This window comes from Ursus arctos, unplaced genomic scaffold, assembly GCF_023065955.2.
Source record: "Ursus arctos isolate Adak ecotype North America unplaced genomic scaffold, UrsArc2.0 scaffold_22, whole genome shotgun sequence".
Taxonomy (NCBI): Eukaryota; Metazoa; Chordata; class Mammalia; order Carnivora; family Ursidae; genus Ursus; species Ursus arctos.
The window spans coordinates 10120140-10135615 of NW_026622897.1; the positions used below are offsets into that span (position 1 = coordinate 10120140).

General features: G+C 54.1%; 1 protein-coding gene across 1 annotated transcript; it reads left to right on the forward strand.

Moving 5' to 3' along the window:
- The first annotated feature begins 823 nt into the window (after positions 1–823).
- HTR3A (5-hydroxytryptamine receptor 3A) lies at positions 824–13542 on the forward strand. The gene is made up of 9 exons (XM_026505281.4): positions 824–1078; positions 3293–3459; positions 4332–4376; positions 6281–6390; positions 7836–8005; positions 10253–10413; positions 10781–10991; positions 11096–11317; positions 12781–13542. Exons 1-9 carry the CDS (start codon positions 1012–1014, stop codon positions 13077–13079), a joined length of 1452 nt encoding a protein of 483 aa, XP_026361066.2. The 5' UTR covers positions 824–1011; the 3' UTR covers positions 13080–13542.
- Positions 13543–15476: the final 1934 nt, after the last annotated feature.

Below are 15476 nucleotides of genomic sequence, written 5' to 3' on the forward strand. Positions count from 1 at the left end.
AGATGATTTTAATTTTTCTTCATATTTTTCTATAACAAGCATGTATTACTATTATATTTTATAGCACATATTTATTATGTGTATTAAAAATATATAAATATATCAGTATAGTATAAACTATAGATACTTATATGCATTGCTACTGAAATATTTAAATTTACATATTTAGATGAGAAAAATAGATAAATATTTAGATGAGGACAAAAGAGCGGACATGTGGTGACCCCGGGTCCCCTTCCTCCGTCCGCAGAGATGACTGGTCACCTGCTTAGCTAGGGGCACGTGTCACCCTGAGGTGTAAAAGAATGGCCTTCCTTGGGGCGCCTGGGTGGCACAGCGGTTGGGCGTCTGCCTTCGGCTCAGGGCGTGATCCCGGCGTTATGGGATCGAGCCCCACATCAGGCTCTTCTGCTATGAGCCTGCTTCTTCCTCTCCCACTCCCCCTGCTTGTGTTCCCTCTCTCGCTGGCTGTCTCTATCTCTGTCGAATAAATAAATAAAATCTTAAAAAAAAAAAAAAAAGAATGGCCTTCCTGCTCCCACAGCCTCACCCCTCCCTGCCCCAGCCCCCTGCTACCAAACCATACTTGACAGAAACGAAGGCAGCAGCCCAGAGCACCTCCCAGCAGAGAGGCCGCACCCTCGCTCCAGGGGCTCCGCTGCCCCTGCCCCTGAGTTACTCCTGGGGGAATTTGGCCAGGCCACCTGGCTGAGTGGGTGGACCAAGTCCTGCCGCATGACATCAGCTGGGCGGGCTCCTCTCTCACTGGCTCTCTCTCCTTCCCTCCCGCCCTGAAACCTGATTCCACTGAAGGACTGACTGCAGGAAAACTTGGCGGTGCCCAACCCCAGTGGCCCGGGCTGTGTGAGGCTGCAGCCTCAGAAGGTGTGGAAAGCAGACCCAGAGGCAGGCTGGCTGGGACATGAGGCTGGCGGCGTGTGGGCAGGCTGCTCCTCGGCACGACTCACCCTGAGGCCACGCTGAGGTGTCCCGCGCCCGGGAAAGCTCACCATGCTGCTGTGGGTGCCCCAGGCGCTGCTGGCCTTGCTTCTACCCATGCTCCTGGCACAGGGAGAAGGTAAGGCGACCGTGGGCAAGTGCATGGGATTTGCCTGGCCACCTGTAGACCCAGGCAGGGGAGGCTTGACTCCCCCAAGCGTTGAGGGAAGGAGGGTTGTGGAGTGGGTGCTGCTGCAGGAGAGTCAGGGATCTTGGCACATGTGAGCATGAGAGAATATTAAGGCACTGTGGTCCACCTCCAAGGTTGGGCCGGTGGAGTACCGGGTGGGGGCAGGGCTTGCTGAGAGAGGCCCCGCAGCAGCCTGGTACATTGGGAGTGTGTACATGGGCTCCTCTCTTCTTTGTCCCGCCTCCAAACTCATAGAATGGCAGCTGCAAGGTACCTTAGAGCTCACTTGGTCTACCCCTTCTTGTTGTAAGTGGGAATGCTACGGTCCAGAGAGGGGGAGTAATTCACTCAAGGTCACACAGCACCTTCGCAACAGAGTGGAGACCAGAGCTAACCTAGCCATCTTTCGTCAGCTTCCCTAGTCTTGTTGCACAGGTACCCTGGGCCTCCTTTCCTAAAGTTCCCTTCCAGGGCTAAACTCCAGTGACATCACACTTCTCCGCATTCCCCCATCCACCCTTTCCTGCCTTCCTGGGATACAAGGTGTTGGGGTCACAAAAGCATCTGTTGCCTTTTGCTACAAACAATATTGACTCCCCACTCCGGTAAGTTTTCTCCCCATCCAGAGCTAGGTTGGAGTTGGGGCTGAAGCACAGGTAGGATCCCGTCCCAGGGCTGGACGGGTAGGAAGAGCCGGTGCACACGATGGTTTTCCTTCCCTGAGCTGTCGCTGGGGAAGCTCAGTGGGACAACAGACCCAGGCTGCACGTTAAGACTCTGGTCTGGGGCTTCCCCGGCTGAAGAGAAGTCCTATCCCTCCCAGCAATGGCCTTTTGCCCTGAGGCCTGCGGGGGCCCAATCTGGTCAGATTCCCAGCAATGGGATCAGGGCTGCTGCTGGTGTAGTGAAGACATACAGAGATTTGGATCTGAATCTCATTTCCTCCACTTGCAGGGCATAGGACCCACCCTTCTGAGCCTTGGGGACTCTCATCTGTAAAAGATGCTGTCATGACAGCCACCCCAGGGTCTCCACAGGAGACGCTCAATAAATGGTCTCTTGTCTCCCACCTCTCCCTGCTCTTCTCTGTCGTTCTGAGGGAAACGGAAAGTTTATCGGGGATGGGTGGGTGGGGAGAGGCAGGGGGATCTGTAGGGAAATTGGCTGTGTGGGTTGCACACATTATATAGACAAGATGAGAGAAGAGACACCTGGTGTGTGAAGGACCCAGGTGGCGCCCTGCCCGCCCTCTCACATCCTTGCCCTGGTCCTCCAGGGCATTCCCCTTCCCTCTCCCGTGCCTTTCACCTTCATACTTCTTGGAATCTCTCAGGAAGCGCTTCTACTATTTCCCAGAGGGAAAACAGGTACAGTTGAAATCCCCATAGAGTAGCGGTTGGGTTTTCTCATCTCTCTTTGGTCCTTGTAGGCCTTCAGCTCTGGGGACAACTTGGTTTCTTCTCGCCTCCTGTACACCCCACACCTGACCCTCTTCCTAATTCACCAGATCTGCCCACAGAGCAACCCTCTGAAGGAGCCCGGGCCAACCCACCTCCAGGAGTTTGTGTGTGCACACAGCTGAGGGGGCGGATTCTGCAGGAAGGGAAAGGAACGTCTGTGTTCACTGGATGGCTTCCTTCTTTCTCCGTCAATAGCAGGCTGGGGTCAAGGAGCCAACGGGGATCCAGGCAAACCCTCGGGCAGACCTTGGGGCTTAGAGATCATGCACTTGGGGCCACCTTTCTTTGCAGCCCCCTTTCCTTCCAGTACCACGTCCCAGGGCCACTCCTCCTTGGCTCCCCAGTGCCCCTCATCCGCCCCCCACAGGCCCACCTCCTCTGTGCAGGTACCTGCCCTCAACCTTTCTCAGCCCTTGGCCCACTTAGAGCTCACCTGTCTTGCAGCACCCACCTTACAGCCCAGCCAGCACCCTCCCTCACATAAACGTATATATTGGTTATGCTTAGGAGACAATAGCTCGGATCTGGGCAGGACTCTCTGCAGACAAAATGTTCCAGTGATGGGAATTTCAGCCGGTGGGGGGATCTGGGGATCTGAGGTGGAAATAGTGGAGACAGTTTCCTTTTAACAGCTTCCAAACCAGGGCAAGAGAACTGGGGGCAGCCTCAGGCTCTGACGCTTGCTTTGAACCGTTCTTCCTAGCCAGGCGCTGGAGGCCCCTCCAGGCCCAGAACGCCTCCAGGCCAGCTCTGCGGCGGCTGTCAGACTACCTCATGGCCAACTACGAGAAGGGCGTGCGGCCCGTGCGGGACTGGAGGAAGCCCACCACCGTGGCCATCGATGTCATTATCTATGCTATCCTCAGCGTGGTGAGCGCTTGGCCCCACCTGCCCCGCTCAGAGGGGGCCTTTTGGGGTGGGAGACTGCGGAAGGCCAAGTCACCCCCTGGGCAGTACAGTGGACATTCAAGGACCCAGGGTACCTGTGATCCGGCACAGACCCGCATCAAGACATTTGACATCTGCCCAAACCAGAAAACGGGGTCACCTGTGTGGCTGCCTCTCCCAACACTTACAGCCAGAAAATCACTTTCCACATGTGGTTCTTCGCTCAGTGTATATCACAGTAACCACGTCTCCATGTGAGTTGTGTGAGGCTTCACACTGTCCTGTTCCTCTCTAGGCCCTTGGTGTCTTACACAGGCCCTGATACATGGCGGGTGTTGCTAAAGGATTTTTGCAGAATTATTCCTAAACCAGTGATGACTCTGTCTCTCGATGCGGTTTGGCACCTCTTGCCTGCACACTAGGGCAGGAGGGAGAGACAGATCCAGATATACAGGCATACAAATCTGCAAAAGTATATAGACAGAAAGATGGTATTTTCTATGTCTCCTCTTATCTCTATGTTAACGTATTTTATATATAAAATATATATAACATAAGAGGTATAATATATATAATTTATATAACATAATAGAAAATACTAGAATATATATATTCTATACATGAAAATAGTAGACTATATATATATGTATGAAATTTTAAAAAATTGGTTGTATTTCTTTCTAGGAATGTCTAGTGAAAGACCCACTCTTCCTGGTTGGCCCCTTTTTCCCTTTTCTACACTCTCACTTCCCAAAGGAATAGGGACACAAAGCAGCAGCTCCTTTTATGGTGTGTGTGCAAGGTGGACACCCGCCCGCAGGGCCGCCGAAGCTGAACTCCCTTTCCCTTCACAGGATGAGAAGAACCAGGTTCTGACCACCTACATCTGGTACCGGCAGGTGAGCGACCAGCCCTGTGCCCTCCCTCATGTCCTGGGATCTGGGCCTCCCCTTCCAGGAGGGATTCCTCCATCTCAAAGGAATCAGGAATCTCAGAGGCCTGGGCGAGAGAAGGGGAAGAGAGAGGCTCAGAGGCAGACTCATGAGACCCAGGAGTCTGGGCTTCTCTTATCTCAGAACTGGTGATGGAAGGAAGAGTAATGCTCGTGGAGGAGAAATCCTCTGGTTTCTGAGGGTTTTCATGGCATCTCAAACAACAACTTGTGCAGCCTCTGTTGATGGGATACCTCCAGCGACCAGGAGCTCGGTGGGCAGCAACTGCACTTTCAGACAACTTTAATAGCTAGAAAGTTCTTCCTTCTATTGGGCCAGATGTGATGACAACCAAATTTGGCAATTGACACAAGGCGATTCCATCCACCGAGTCCTCACCCCCTCCGTCACCTCCCCACTCTTTCAGCTTCTGACCTGTGTCTCTCCGGCACTGGTGAAAAGTCTCTGAGGCCTTTGCAGCACGTCTGGTGAGGAGCTGGCGGGGAGCCAGCGGGGAGGGCAGGCAAGCCGTGCAGGCTGCTTTCCACAAGCTGGGCTGCTCTGGCAGCCCCAGAGCTGCGGGGCAGATGTGAGAGCCAGAGGGAACCACAGTGGCTAGAGAGAGTGGGCAGGACAACGGGGCCAGTTCATAGAGGTCAAACCTGAGAGAGGCTCTGTCTACGGACACGCCTGGTATATGTGGGTCTCAATTAAATCCCTCCCTCTCCTCATGAGCACACTCCACTCATGGGGCAGAGAGTGGGGTAGAGGAAGACGCCAGAATGCTGATTCCTGCCAGACGGCTCTCTTCTGCCTCACAGAGATCTCTCAGTACGGAGCACACCCTGCATCAAGGGGAGGGGCCCAACAAGAATAGGCAGCCTGGAGCTCCTTTCCAGGGACATCTGGCTTAGGTCCCATCCCTGGACCTCAGGGTCACTTGTCTGCCCGGCAGTGAGGGGAGGCCAACCTACCGTGTTCCAGCGACTATGCTAAGGGGCCAGAATCAGAGACACAAACTAGACTCGGTCTGTGAGGCTTCAGTGAGCTAGTCGTCTAGTGGGGGCCACAGACACAGGGACAGGCAAATGCCGCAAGACAAGTACTCCAATGCAGCAGGAACCCGGGGCAGGCACATAAACCCCCAGCCTGGGAAGTGGGGTCACGGAAGGTTCCTGGCAAAGGGAGCAGACAGATGCTTTGCTTAAGTCTGGAGGGACGAGTAAGACCTCCGTCAGGGGAGAAGACCGGGATTGCAGTGTGGGGGTGCGCGGGTATGCAGAGCTGTGGGTTTTCACTGCACGTGGCTGGAGGCTAGAAGCCACAGAGAGGCAGCATTAGTGAGGCTAGAGAGAATGCTGGAGGTCAGACGATGCAGGCCTTTGCTGGCCGTGAAGTCTAACTCTATCCCAAGGGCAAGGGACGCCACTGGAGTTTTAAGTGAGGGAGTGACATGATTAAGTTGACATATTAGATCAGTCATTCTGATAGGGTGGTGAACAATGGGGTGATCAAAACTTAACAATAACCATCTCTACCCTGTGAAGTGCATGTTATTATCTCAATTTACATGTGAGCAGACCAAGACCCAAGAAGCCATCTGTCCAAGATCCCGCAGTTCGATGGGATATTCAAACAGGAGAAATGGCTGCATGACTTCCCCGGGCAAGGCTTAATTTCCCTGGGTCATATTTGCATGCCGGGAGTGGGGGTGTGTGAGCATAGAGGTGGGAGGACTCTCAGATACTGCTGAGTGATTTGGGGGCCACCGATACCCAGATTCCCCCAGAGCAGTGAAGTCATCGGAGTTACTGACACCCACCGCCCGAGACGGAGGGGGCTGCCTATGACCATCCCCACTCCTCCCCCAGTACTGGACTGACGAGTTTCTCCAGTGGAACCCCGAGGACTTTGACAACATCACCAAGCTGTCCATCCCCACCGAGAGCATCTGGGTCCCGGACATTCTCATCAATGAGTTGTGAGTGCTGTCATCCAATGCTGGGAGGATGGATGTCTCCCTGGTGACTCCCGGGCTGGGGAGGAACAGGGCACGGGGACAAGACTCTGTTGTTGCATGAGAGGTCCCACCCAGGCTTGCAGAGCTGTAGGTAACGAGGAATTGGCTTGGGCTCCAATTCTCCCCTCCTCTTTTTTCCCCCTCTTTTCTTTCTCTTTTCTTTTTAAAACTCCTCTTTCTCTATGCCTGATTTGAAACCTTGCTCTTCTTGGTCTGAGGGCCCCCTTCCTGGGGAAGGGAAGCTGGTGAATGAATCCCCACTGCTATAATAGCCAAAGGAGGGACAGCTGCATTTTTAAAGGTGGCAGTCAGATTACCTAAAGGGATGAAGTCCCCCAGTGGTCACTGCCTCTAGTCACAGGGGCGATTTGGAGCTGGGAGATGCTCAGACCTCTCCAGTCACACAAGTGCCTGGCTGGCTCCACCTCGCGCCCCCGAGGAGAAGTGGGTACCACCATCCTTTATTACCAGCAGGTGAACACTATCTCATTGGGCCCTGGCTAACATCCCTTCCCCCCATCCCTCAGGCTCCTTCAGACTCCACTGCCTGGGCTTCTGAATGCTTGGGCATGGAAGATGGCTGGGGGAGACGGATGGAAGGAGGAGGTGGCCCAGGGACAGTAGCCTCTCACCCAAGTAGGCCAGGGGTGCCACTCACACTGTTTTTCAGGGGATGCAGCTGACCTAGAGCCCCATGATCTGCATAGCTCAGACTGGAGGGATCCCAGTTCCTGCTGGATCTCCAGTTAAACTGTGAAGTAGCCTGAATCTTGGTTTCTCATCTCTCAGCCTGGTTCCACAGGAGGCTGCAGGCTCAGGACGCCCAGCTCAGATCATTCCGTGCCACGGTGGTCACTTGGGAGAGCCTAGGGTTTGAGGATCTTGCGGAACTTTCCCACCTTGCCTCACTTCTTCTCAATGATTTCTCTAGTTCCTTCTCCTCCAGGCAAGATTATTCTCATGTCAACAGGACTTCTAGGGATGGGGAGCAAAGAGAAGCCCAAGTCAGGATGGAACCCAAGGTCCTGCTTTCCCACCCAGCCTGCCCATTGCCACTGAGCCGCTACTCCTGGGAGCTGAGCTCTGCCCAGCTGGGTGGGTGGTGGCTACAGGGACAGCTGGGCATGCATGTTAGAGCCGGTGGCTGTGAGGTACATGGATTCCCTGCCTGCCTTTTGTGGTTAGGTTGCCAGGGGAATAAAGGAGAAATGCCCTTTCCTGCTTGGAAAGTAACCCTGACAATGCAGGTAAGAAAGCCTACCATAGATTAGAAGGACACTGTGCGGGTTGTCCTGCTGCCCAGACCCCTCCTGAATTTCTACCCTGCCTGGTGGGTCAGAGACCTTCAGACTCCCAGAGCTTGACCTGCTTCTTGAGCCCCCAAACTGACGCTCTTCCCTGGCCAGTGTGGACGTGGGGAAGTCTCCAAGTATCCCGTACGTGTACGTTGGGCACCACGGCGAGGTCCAGAACTACAAGCCCCTTCAGGTGATGACGGCCTGTAGCCTCGACATCTACAACTTCCCCTTCGACGTGCAGAACTGCTCCCTGACCTTCACCAGCTGGCTGCACACAAGTGAGTACTGCACGTGGGCTCCGGGAGGGGGCGGGGCGCGGCGGGGGGGGGGGGTGTCCCCGGAGCACCTGCAGGAGGAGCACCCTCTAGGAGGCTCTCTCCTTTATCCACATCACTTCCTGCTTATTAATGCCGCTGAGCCTGCGTCTCATCCTCTGGACGGGCCTCCGTGCTTGCCCTTGCTGCCTCCCTCCGTTGCCTGGAGGGTCCAGTGAGACAGTGTGAACTGGCAGCAGGACATTCAGTAAGGCTGGGATGTGGCCCTAAGTGTCCCTCACTTGTCTTCTCCACTGACACATCCCTCCCTCCTCTCTCCCCCGGTCTTCAGCAGTACCCTCCTAGCTGATCCCCTTCCAATTCTTGCTCTTCATAGCATGTCACTCTCTGCTTAAAAGCCTCAGTGACTTCCCGGCACTCCTGAGACAGAATCCAGATCCTTCACCTGGCCCAAAGGGCCTGCCCTCGGCTCTCCATTCCAGCCTTAACCCCATGCATGCTCCCCTGAGCTCAACTCCAGCCCCGCTGCCTTCCTTTCCAGGCCCCGAAGCCCCTGTTCTCTCCCTTGATCCCAGGCTGCTTCCTCTCTTGGGTCACCCTGCCCCCTCCTCCTCCCTCTCCTGCTCCCCTTCCCGCCCCACTCCTGCCCCGAACCCCTCCTAGTGCAGCCAAGCCCCCCGCTCACCTAATCCCAGCATTGGCTCAGTGCCTCAGGGAAAGCCGCCTCACCCCCAGACTAGGCCTCCCCGTTGCCCCGCTGTATAGCACCCTGTTCTCCCCACTTCCATTGCACACGTACGTTCTTGCTCAATGTCTGCTTCTCTAGCAGAGATAAACCCAGAGAGGGCAGGACCATGATTTCTGACCCACCGGTAGGTCCCCAGGGCAGTGTCTGGGACAAAAGAAGTGCTCGGCAACTTCTATTTAGTGGCTGAATGCCAGGTGCTCACTGAAGCCTAGTGCGGTGAGCATCAGGCTCCTGCAGAAAGGCCTCCTCCACTCGGTCTGATTTTATCAATTAACTGTACAGTGCAAAGATGACACATAGCTTCCTTGGACAAAAACCAGAATTACAAATACTCTTGGACTTTCGACCTCTACCCTCAATCCCAAACTCTTCACCAGCAACTCCCCACAGCAGACTTCACAGCTTTTATCAGTATAAGCTTCATATGGCGTATTCTTCCAGATCCTTCTCTATCCTTTGCATATACACATGCATACACATCTACGGAAAGCCCATGAAAATTATTTCATATGTTTTTATTTTACCAAATGTATCATTTAGGCTACTGCTACCTGATTCTTTTCACTCAGTGAGAGGTCTTGGACATTTTTCCAAGTTAGTGCATATTTAGATCTTTCTCGTAAATGTTGCCTGCTGTAGGATGGCTTGGGGTTTGGATGCATCATAGTTTAGTAAGCTTTTCCTGATTGGTGGATATATAGATCTTTCCCTATATTTTGCTGTACTAGATACTCCTGGCCTTCTAGTATGTATCTATTTCTCTAGTACAGATGCAGAGAAGTGAAACTGCTGCTAAGTGAAGATTTCACTTATTTCCCTAGTTAACCTTCTTCTTTCTCTCTTTCTTTCTTTCTCTGTTTCTCTTTCTTTCTTTCTTTCTTTCTTTCTTTCTTTCTTTCTTTCTTTCATCTTTCTTTCTTCTCTAGAGAGAAAGTGCACATGCATAAGCAGGGATGGGGGGTCAAGGGAAAGGAAGAGTGAGAATTTTAAGCAGTCTCCATGCCCAGCATGGAGGCTGATGTGGGGCTCGATCTCAGGACCCTGAGATCATGACCCGAGGTGAAATCAAGAGCTGGACGCTTAACTGACGGAGATCTTAGATCACCTTTAAGGGCAGGCAGCCCTATCAGGGGAAAGGTGAAGAATGTTGACTTCTGTTCATTTCATAAAGGAGTAACCCTAGTGGAAACATAGAAGAATGTTTGGAAGGGATATGTGTGGGCCGGGTTGGGGGGAGACAGAGACAGAGAGAAGGAGAGAGGGGGCTTGCTAATAAGTCATTAGTCTGGTTCTGGTTCTTTGCATTTTGCAGTGTGTTTTCATCCAGGCCGTCACTCCCCTCGCTACAGCTGCCCCCATGGGTACCGTGTGAACTGTTACCTCATTTTGTAGCTGAGGAGACTGGGGCTGCAGGCCCAGAGCCAAGTGCGCTAAGCCCCATCCCAGGGTCTGCCCACTCCTGGCGCTACCCTCCAGAGCCGGCTTGGTTTCTTCCCTCTCAGTCCAGGACATCAACATCTCCCTGTGGCGCTTGCCGGAAAAGGTGAAGCTCGACAAGACCCTCTTCATGAACCAGGGCGAGTGGGAGCTTCTGGGGGTGCTGACCCAGTTCCGGGAGTTCAGTTTGGAAGACAGCAGCCATTACGCAGAAATGAAGTTCTACGTGAGTGGGACTGCGGGGGGCATCGGGGGACGACCACCGGAGCTGAGCAGCCGGCAGACCCACGGGGGCTCCAGGAGGCATGGGGGGGAGGGGAGAACCTCTGCAGCCCTTTTCCCAGCTCCAGGGTCACACTCGTGCCTTGGAACTTCAGGGGAGTAGGTGGGGACACTCAGTGGACTTGCCCCTTACTCCAACTCGGCAGCCACAGGCCTCGATCTAGATGCGGAACGTGAGGTCGGTCCAGTTTCCTCCCTCGGCAGCCCGGGCGCAAGCTCCACGAAGCAAGGGGGTCTGGGACGGGCGGCTGTTCCGGGGCGCAGAGCCCGTCTGGCCCGGCTTTCCCCCATGGCTCCCGTCCTGGTCTTAGGTGGTCATCCGCCGGCGGCCCCTGTTCTATGCGGTCAGCCTGCTGCTGCCCAGTATCTTCCTCATGCTCATGGACATCGTGGGCTTCTACCTGCCTCCAGACAGCGGCGAGAGGGTCTCCTTCAAGATCACGCTCCTCCTGGGCTACTCCGTCTTCCTGATCATCGTGTCAGACACGCTGCCGGCCACCGCCATTGGCACTCCCCTCATTGGTAAGGCCCACCCCGGGGGAAGCGCACAGTGTGGCCGAGGAACTGAGAAACCGGCCCCCTCCCGCCTGCGGTGTGTGTCCCCCAACCCCGCCCCGTGTGCACAGGGGTCTACTTTGTCGTGTGCATGGCGCTGCTGGTGATGAGCTTGGCTGAGACCATTTTCATCGTGCGGCTGGTACACAAGCAGGACTTGCAGCAGCCCGTGCCCGCCTGGCTCCGGCGCCTGGTTCTGGAGCGAGGGGCCCTGCTCCTTTGCCTAGGGGAGCAGCCGGCTTCTCGAAGGCCTCCAGCCACCTCCCCAGCCACCAAGACCGATGACTGCTCAGGTGAGAAAGGGAGAGGATGAGTCCCTCACAGAGGGCCTGAGGGATGTGGCGGAGAGTCTCTGGCTGGAGCGACCTGACTTGCCAGGGTCTGGGTGGGAGTTGGGTGCTGTCCTGCACACGACACCCCATGCCCGGCCTTGCAGGGAGGCAGCAGAGTTCAGCCAAAGTCATCGACCCCTTCTGTGCCTTCCCCTTCTCTCATCAGCCCGGAGACAGATAGAGAGAAGGAAGGAGTTCCAGAAGCTGAGCATGTCAACAGCTGAGACTTCTGGGCTGAGAGTAGCCTTTCTCTGAGTTGGGCCCCAACGGGGAGCAAATGGATGGCCCTCAGGCAGTGATGGGACTTCTTACCCAACGTGGCTAGGTCTGCAGCCAGGGTTTCCAAACCCTTGCATTCGGTCAGCTCAGAGACCAGGTCCCTGTGAATTTCGGACACCTATGAGACAGAGAGATGGGGCTGCTGGGGACACGGAATGTGGTGCTTGTTTTCCCTGAGACATTGTTACAGCCACCATCTGGTGTGGTGCGGGGGTTGTCGTGGCTCGTTGATGTATTTATCGAGCGCTTTGGGCCAGGCACATGCATTTTCTGTGCATTATCACAGGTCATCCTGAGGCCCCCTCATAGCATTCCCATCCTCGTTTGTCAAATGAGGAAACGGAGGCATAAGGCCAAATAGCTTGCCTTAAGTCACAGAGCCAGGAACCGGTGAGGCTGGAACCCAGTCTGCTGCTAAGCTATATTTCTAACCACTCCACCCGCTTTCGTCCTCCCTTTTGGCAAGAGGGAGGCCTTTTACCGAAAGTGTACGGTTAACCTAAGACCATGTCATCGTGAACAGAGGAGGTAGTCCACCAGCCTCACGCCCAGTTTCCCCGCTCACCTGCGAGGCAGCCGTAGCTGCAGGTGTATTTCCTGGTGCAGAAGGACTTGGGTTGGAGTCACGGGGAAGAGGGCAGCAAGGCCTAAGGGGGCGAGCAGTGGATTCGCAGCCCAGATACCTTAAGCCTTAGTGGCCTCACCTGTACAGGACACTCCAGGTGTGACCACAGGCTCATCACTTAAGCTCTCTGAGCTTCAGCAGCTCCGTATAAAATGTGCAAGTAATAATCACTCCTACGTGGCCTCTCTCGTGGGCTGTTGTGAGGCACAAATGAAATAACAGATATCAAATTCCTGGAAGAAGCCCACGCATTAAAAAAAAAATGCATGGAAAGAAAAAACACCAAATTCATGATCTCGGTGACCTGGGGAGTGGATGGAGGATGTGACTAAGGAGGGGTATACAGGAGTCTCCAACTGCATCGCTGTCTTTATTTGCTTAAGTCACATGGTGGGTACTCTTTATGTCTGAAATTATTCATAATCACGATTTCTGCAAGCCACCGCAGAAACAGAAGGGATGGTGTTCGTGCCATTCTGCTGGGCCTCTCTCCTTTCCCAACGCGCTGCCCTTTTTCCAGACATGGGAAACCACTGCAGCCATTCGGGAGGCCCCCGGGACCTGGAGAAGACCCCGAGGGGCCGAGGCAGCCCCCCACCACCACCGCGGGAGGCCTCGCTGGCAATGCGCGGGCTGTTGCAGGAGCTGGCCTCCATCAGGCGCTTCCTGGAGAAGAGGGACGAGAGCCGAGAGGTGGCCCGGGAGTGGCTGCGAGTGGGCTCCGTGCTGGACAGGCTGCTCTTCCGCATCTACCTGGTGGCAGTGCTGGCCTACAGCGTCACCCTCATCACTCTGTGGTCCATCTGGCAGTATTCTTGAGTGGGCACAGCCCAGCAGGGGCGTGGGGGGGCATCAGGCACTGGTTAGAATGGGGATGGGAGAATTTCAGGGCCCAGCCGATGCCACGGACGTTTTCAAGACCCTGTCCAAGGCCAGTGTGTCTCAGCAACTCTGAACCAGGGCTGTGACTCTTCCCCAGAAAGCTTGGTGTTCAAGACCCTTACATCCCCCACCCCCCCAGCTTACCGTGGCTTTAAAATGTGCTGTCTGAGATCAGGACAAACCCAGGCATTCCGTAACTTCATTCTATCATTCTGTGCATCAAGTCTTGGTTTCTCCCTTGTCATTTTCCTGCAGAACTTCTGCTCATCTCCCTCAACCTTGGCTTTTCCAACCCTAATGTCTCCTTCTTCATCTCACCTGTGGCTGCTTCCCTGAACACTCATGTTCCATCAGATGATGGAGGTGGGCAGGTGAAGGCAATAAAATACGTGAAGCCCTAGACTCTCTTCTTAACCATTTGTCAGCAGCTGGGTGGGTGGAAGAAGGAGTTTAAAGTTGCTGGTGGAAATGAGGTAGGGGTATTATCTGTGGTTTCAGTTGCTTGGTGCTTCCTGCCCCAGAGAATCAGGAGGTGACCAAACAGTGGCTGTTAAGAAGACACAATAGGAGGTAGAATCCAAGGTGGGAGGGTAAGGACCACCAACACTTAGCAATGGAAAGGTGAGGAGCGGGAAGCTCAGTTCTGTTAACCCCTAGGAAGATGCTGGAAGTGTCCACACAGTCCTGTTACCATTCTGGGCTCCTGGTGAAGCTGGCAGCAAGCTCTCTCCCTGCAAGAGGATCCCACAGCGGAAGCAAGGACATCAGCACCACGGCCAGCACTCGTTGGTTTGGTGTTTGGAAGACGGAGGAAAGCCACAGCTTGAATTTAACTATCTCCTTTGGGAACTCTCGACAGCCAGTTCCTGGCACATTCACCCAAGAGCAGGACCGTGGGACAGGCAGAGTTGAGGGCATGGTCTTTGATGTTACTTCTCATATTCTGGCCCCCTCTCCCAAACACCAGGGTTTATAAGACATGCCGAGGAGTGCCCCAACTCTATCACTCCCTCAGTCCATCCATCTAACAAGTGTTCAGAGGAAAGGAATGCCAGAACCCACCAAGAGTGACCTTAGGGTCACAATGTTTGCTTGAGGCTTTCTCTGGCTCACCCTTTCTCATTCCAGCCCTCGGGCTGCCTGTCAAGAGGAAGGCATGGTGGAGATGGACTGAACTCTGCCTGTCTAAAGGGAAAAGACCCAAAAGGAATACCTGGGATGAATTGTTCTGGGCTGGCCAATCATAAGGGTTTCAGTATGCAACACCTGAAGTTATACCTTCTCCTGATCCCAAACTGCAGTTCGAGTGTGTAGACCATCCTGGGAGACTGGGTAGACAGCAGACCTTGGGCCCTTGGGAGCTTCAAGACTGGGAAAGCCTACAGACTGTGGAAGAGGGCTTACGTGTTTTAGCTTCTCTCAGCTTCTTCACCTGTTCCCCAACATGCAAAGTGAACTTATTAAATATTATCTAACTGGCTGCTGGTTCCTGAGGTGAATTGGGACTGAAGTTTCACCTGCTACTTCCACCCCAGACATATGTGCTTTTGCCATTAATTAGGGATTTTATATTTATCTGTGTTTTGTTGTTGGGTGGATATCAGGGTCCTCCAGCAAAAAGCAGGAGACTGTGGGGCTGGGGATTGGCTGCATTCACAGTTGTTGCCTCCCACTGAGCAGAGATTCGGCTAAAGGTGGGCATTGTTCATCCAAACTCTTTTGGGATGGTTCTGGAAGCTCATGCTTTGAAACTTGGTCTTGGGACCCACAGCTGCCCCATTCCACTAGGATTTGCTGGGGCTGGTCATGCCACCAGCTGATTCTCATGCCTCAGGCCAGAGAGAGAGAAAGGTGGACAGTCCGGTACTGTCAATGCACCACTGGTCAGTAAGTGGGTGGCTATTGACAAAGTGTCCGACCAGAGAGCTAGTAAGACACTAATCAACCTATTGATTCCTCATCTCCCCCCTCCCCACCCTTCACCCACAATCAATGGGGCAACAGAGCCCAGCACTGAGGCAGCCAATTAACCACCTTGAGAATGAGCCGCCACGTGTAACATCTTCTGCTCCACTAGCCACAGCCAATCAGCTCATCAATCCGGCCTCCAGACTGTGCTGCCCAGGGACAGGAAACTGAGGCCCAGGGCCAGAGAACCCCCAGTGTTCTACCTCTTGCCCATCAGTACTGATCTTGATCTTCTCCCAAGGAGACCTTCACCCTGTCTGGGATATGAGAACGCCCAGAATTTCCTTCCCACCTGTTCTGTCTCCCAGAGCCTGCTCCCTTCCTTCCTCCTGCTGCTTCAGCTCATTGCCTTTCATGAGAAAGCCA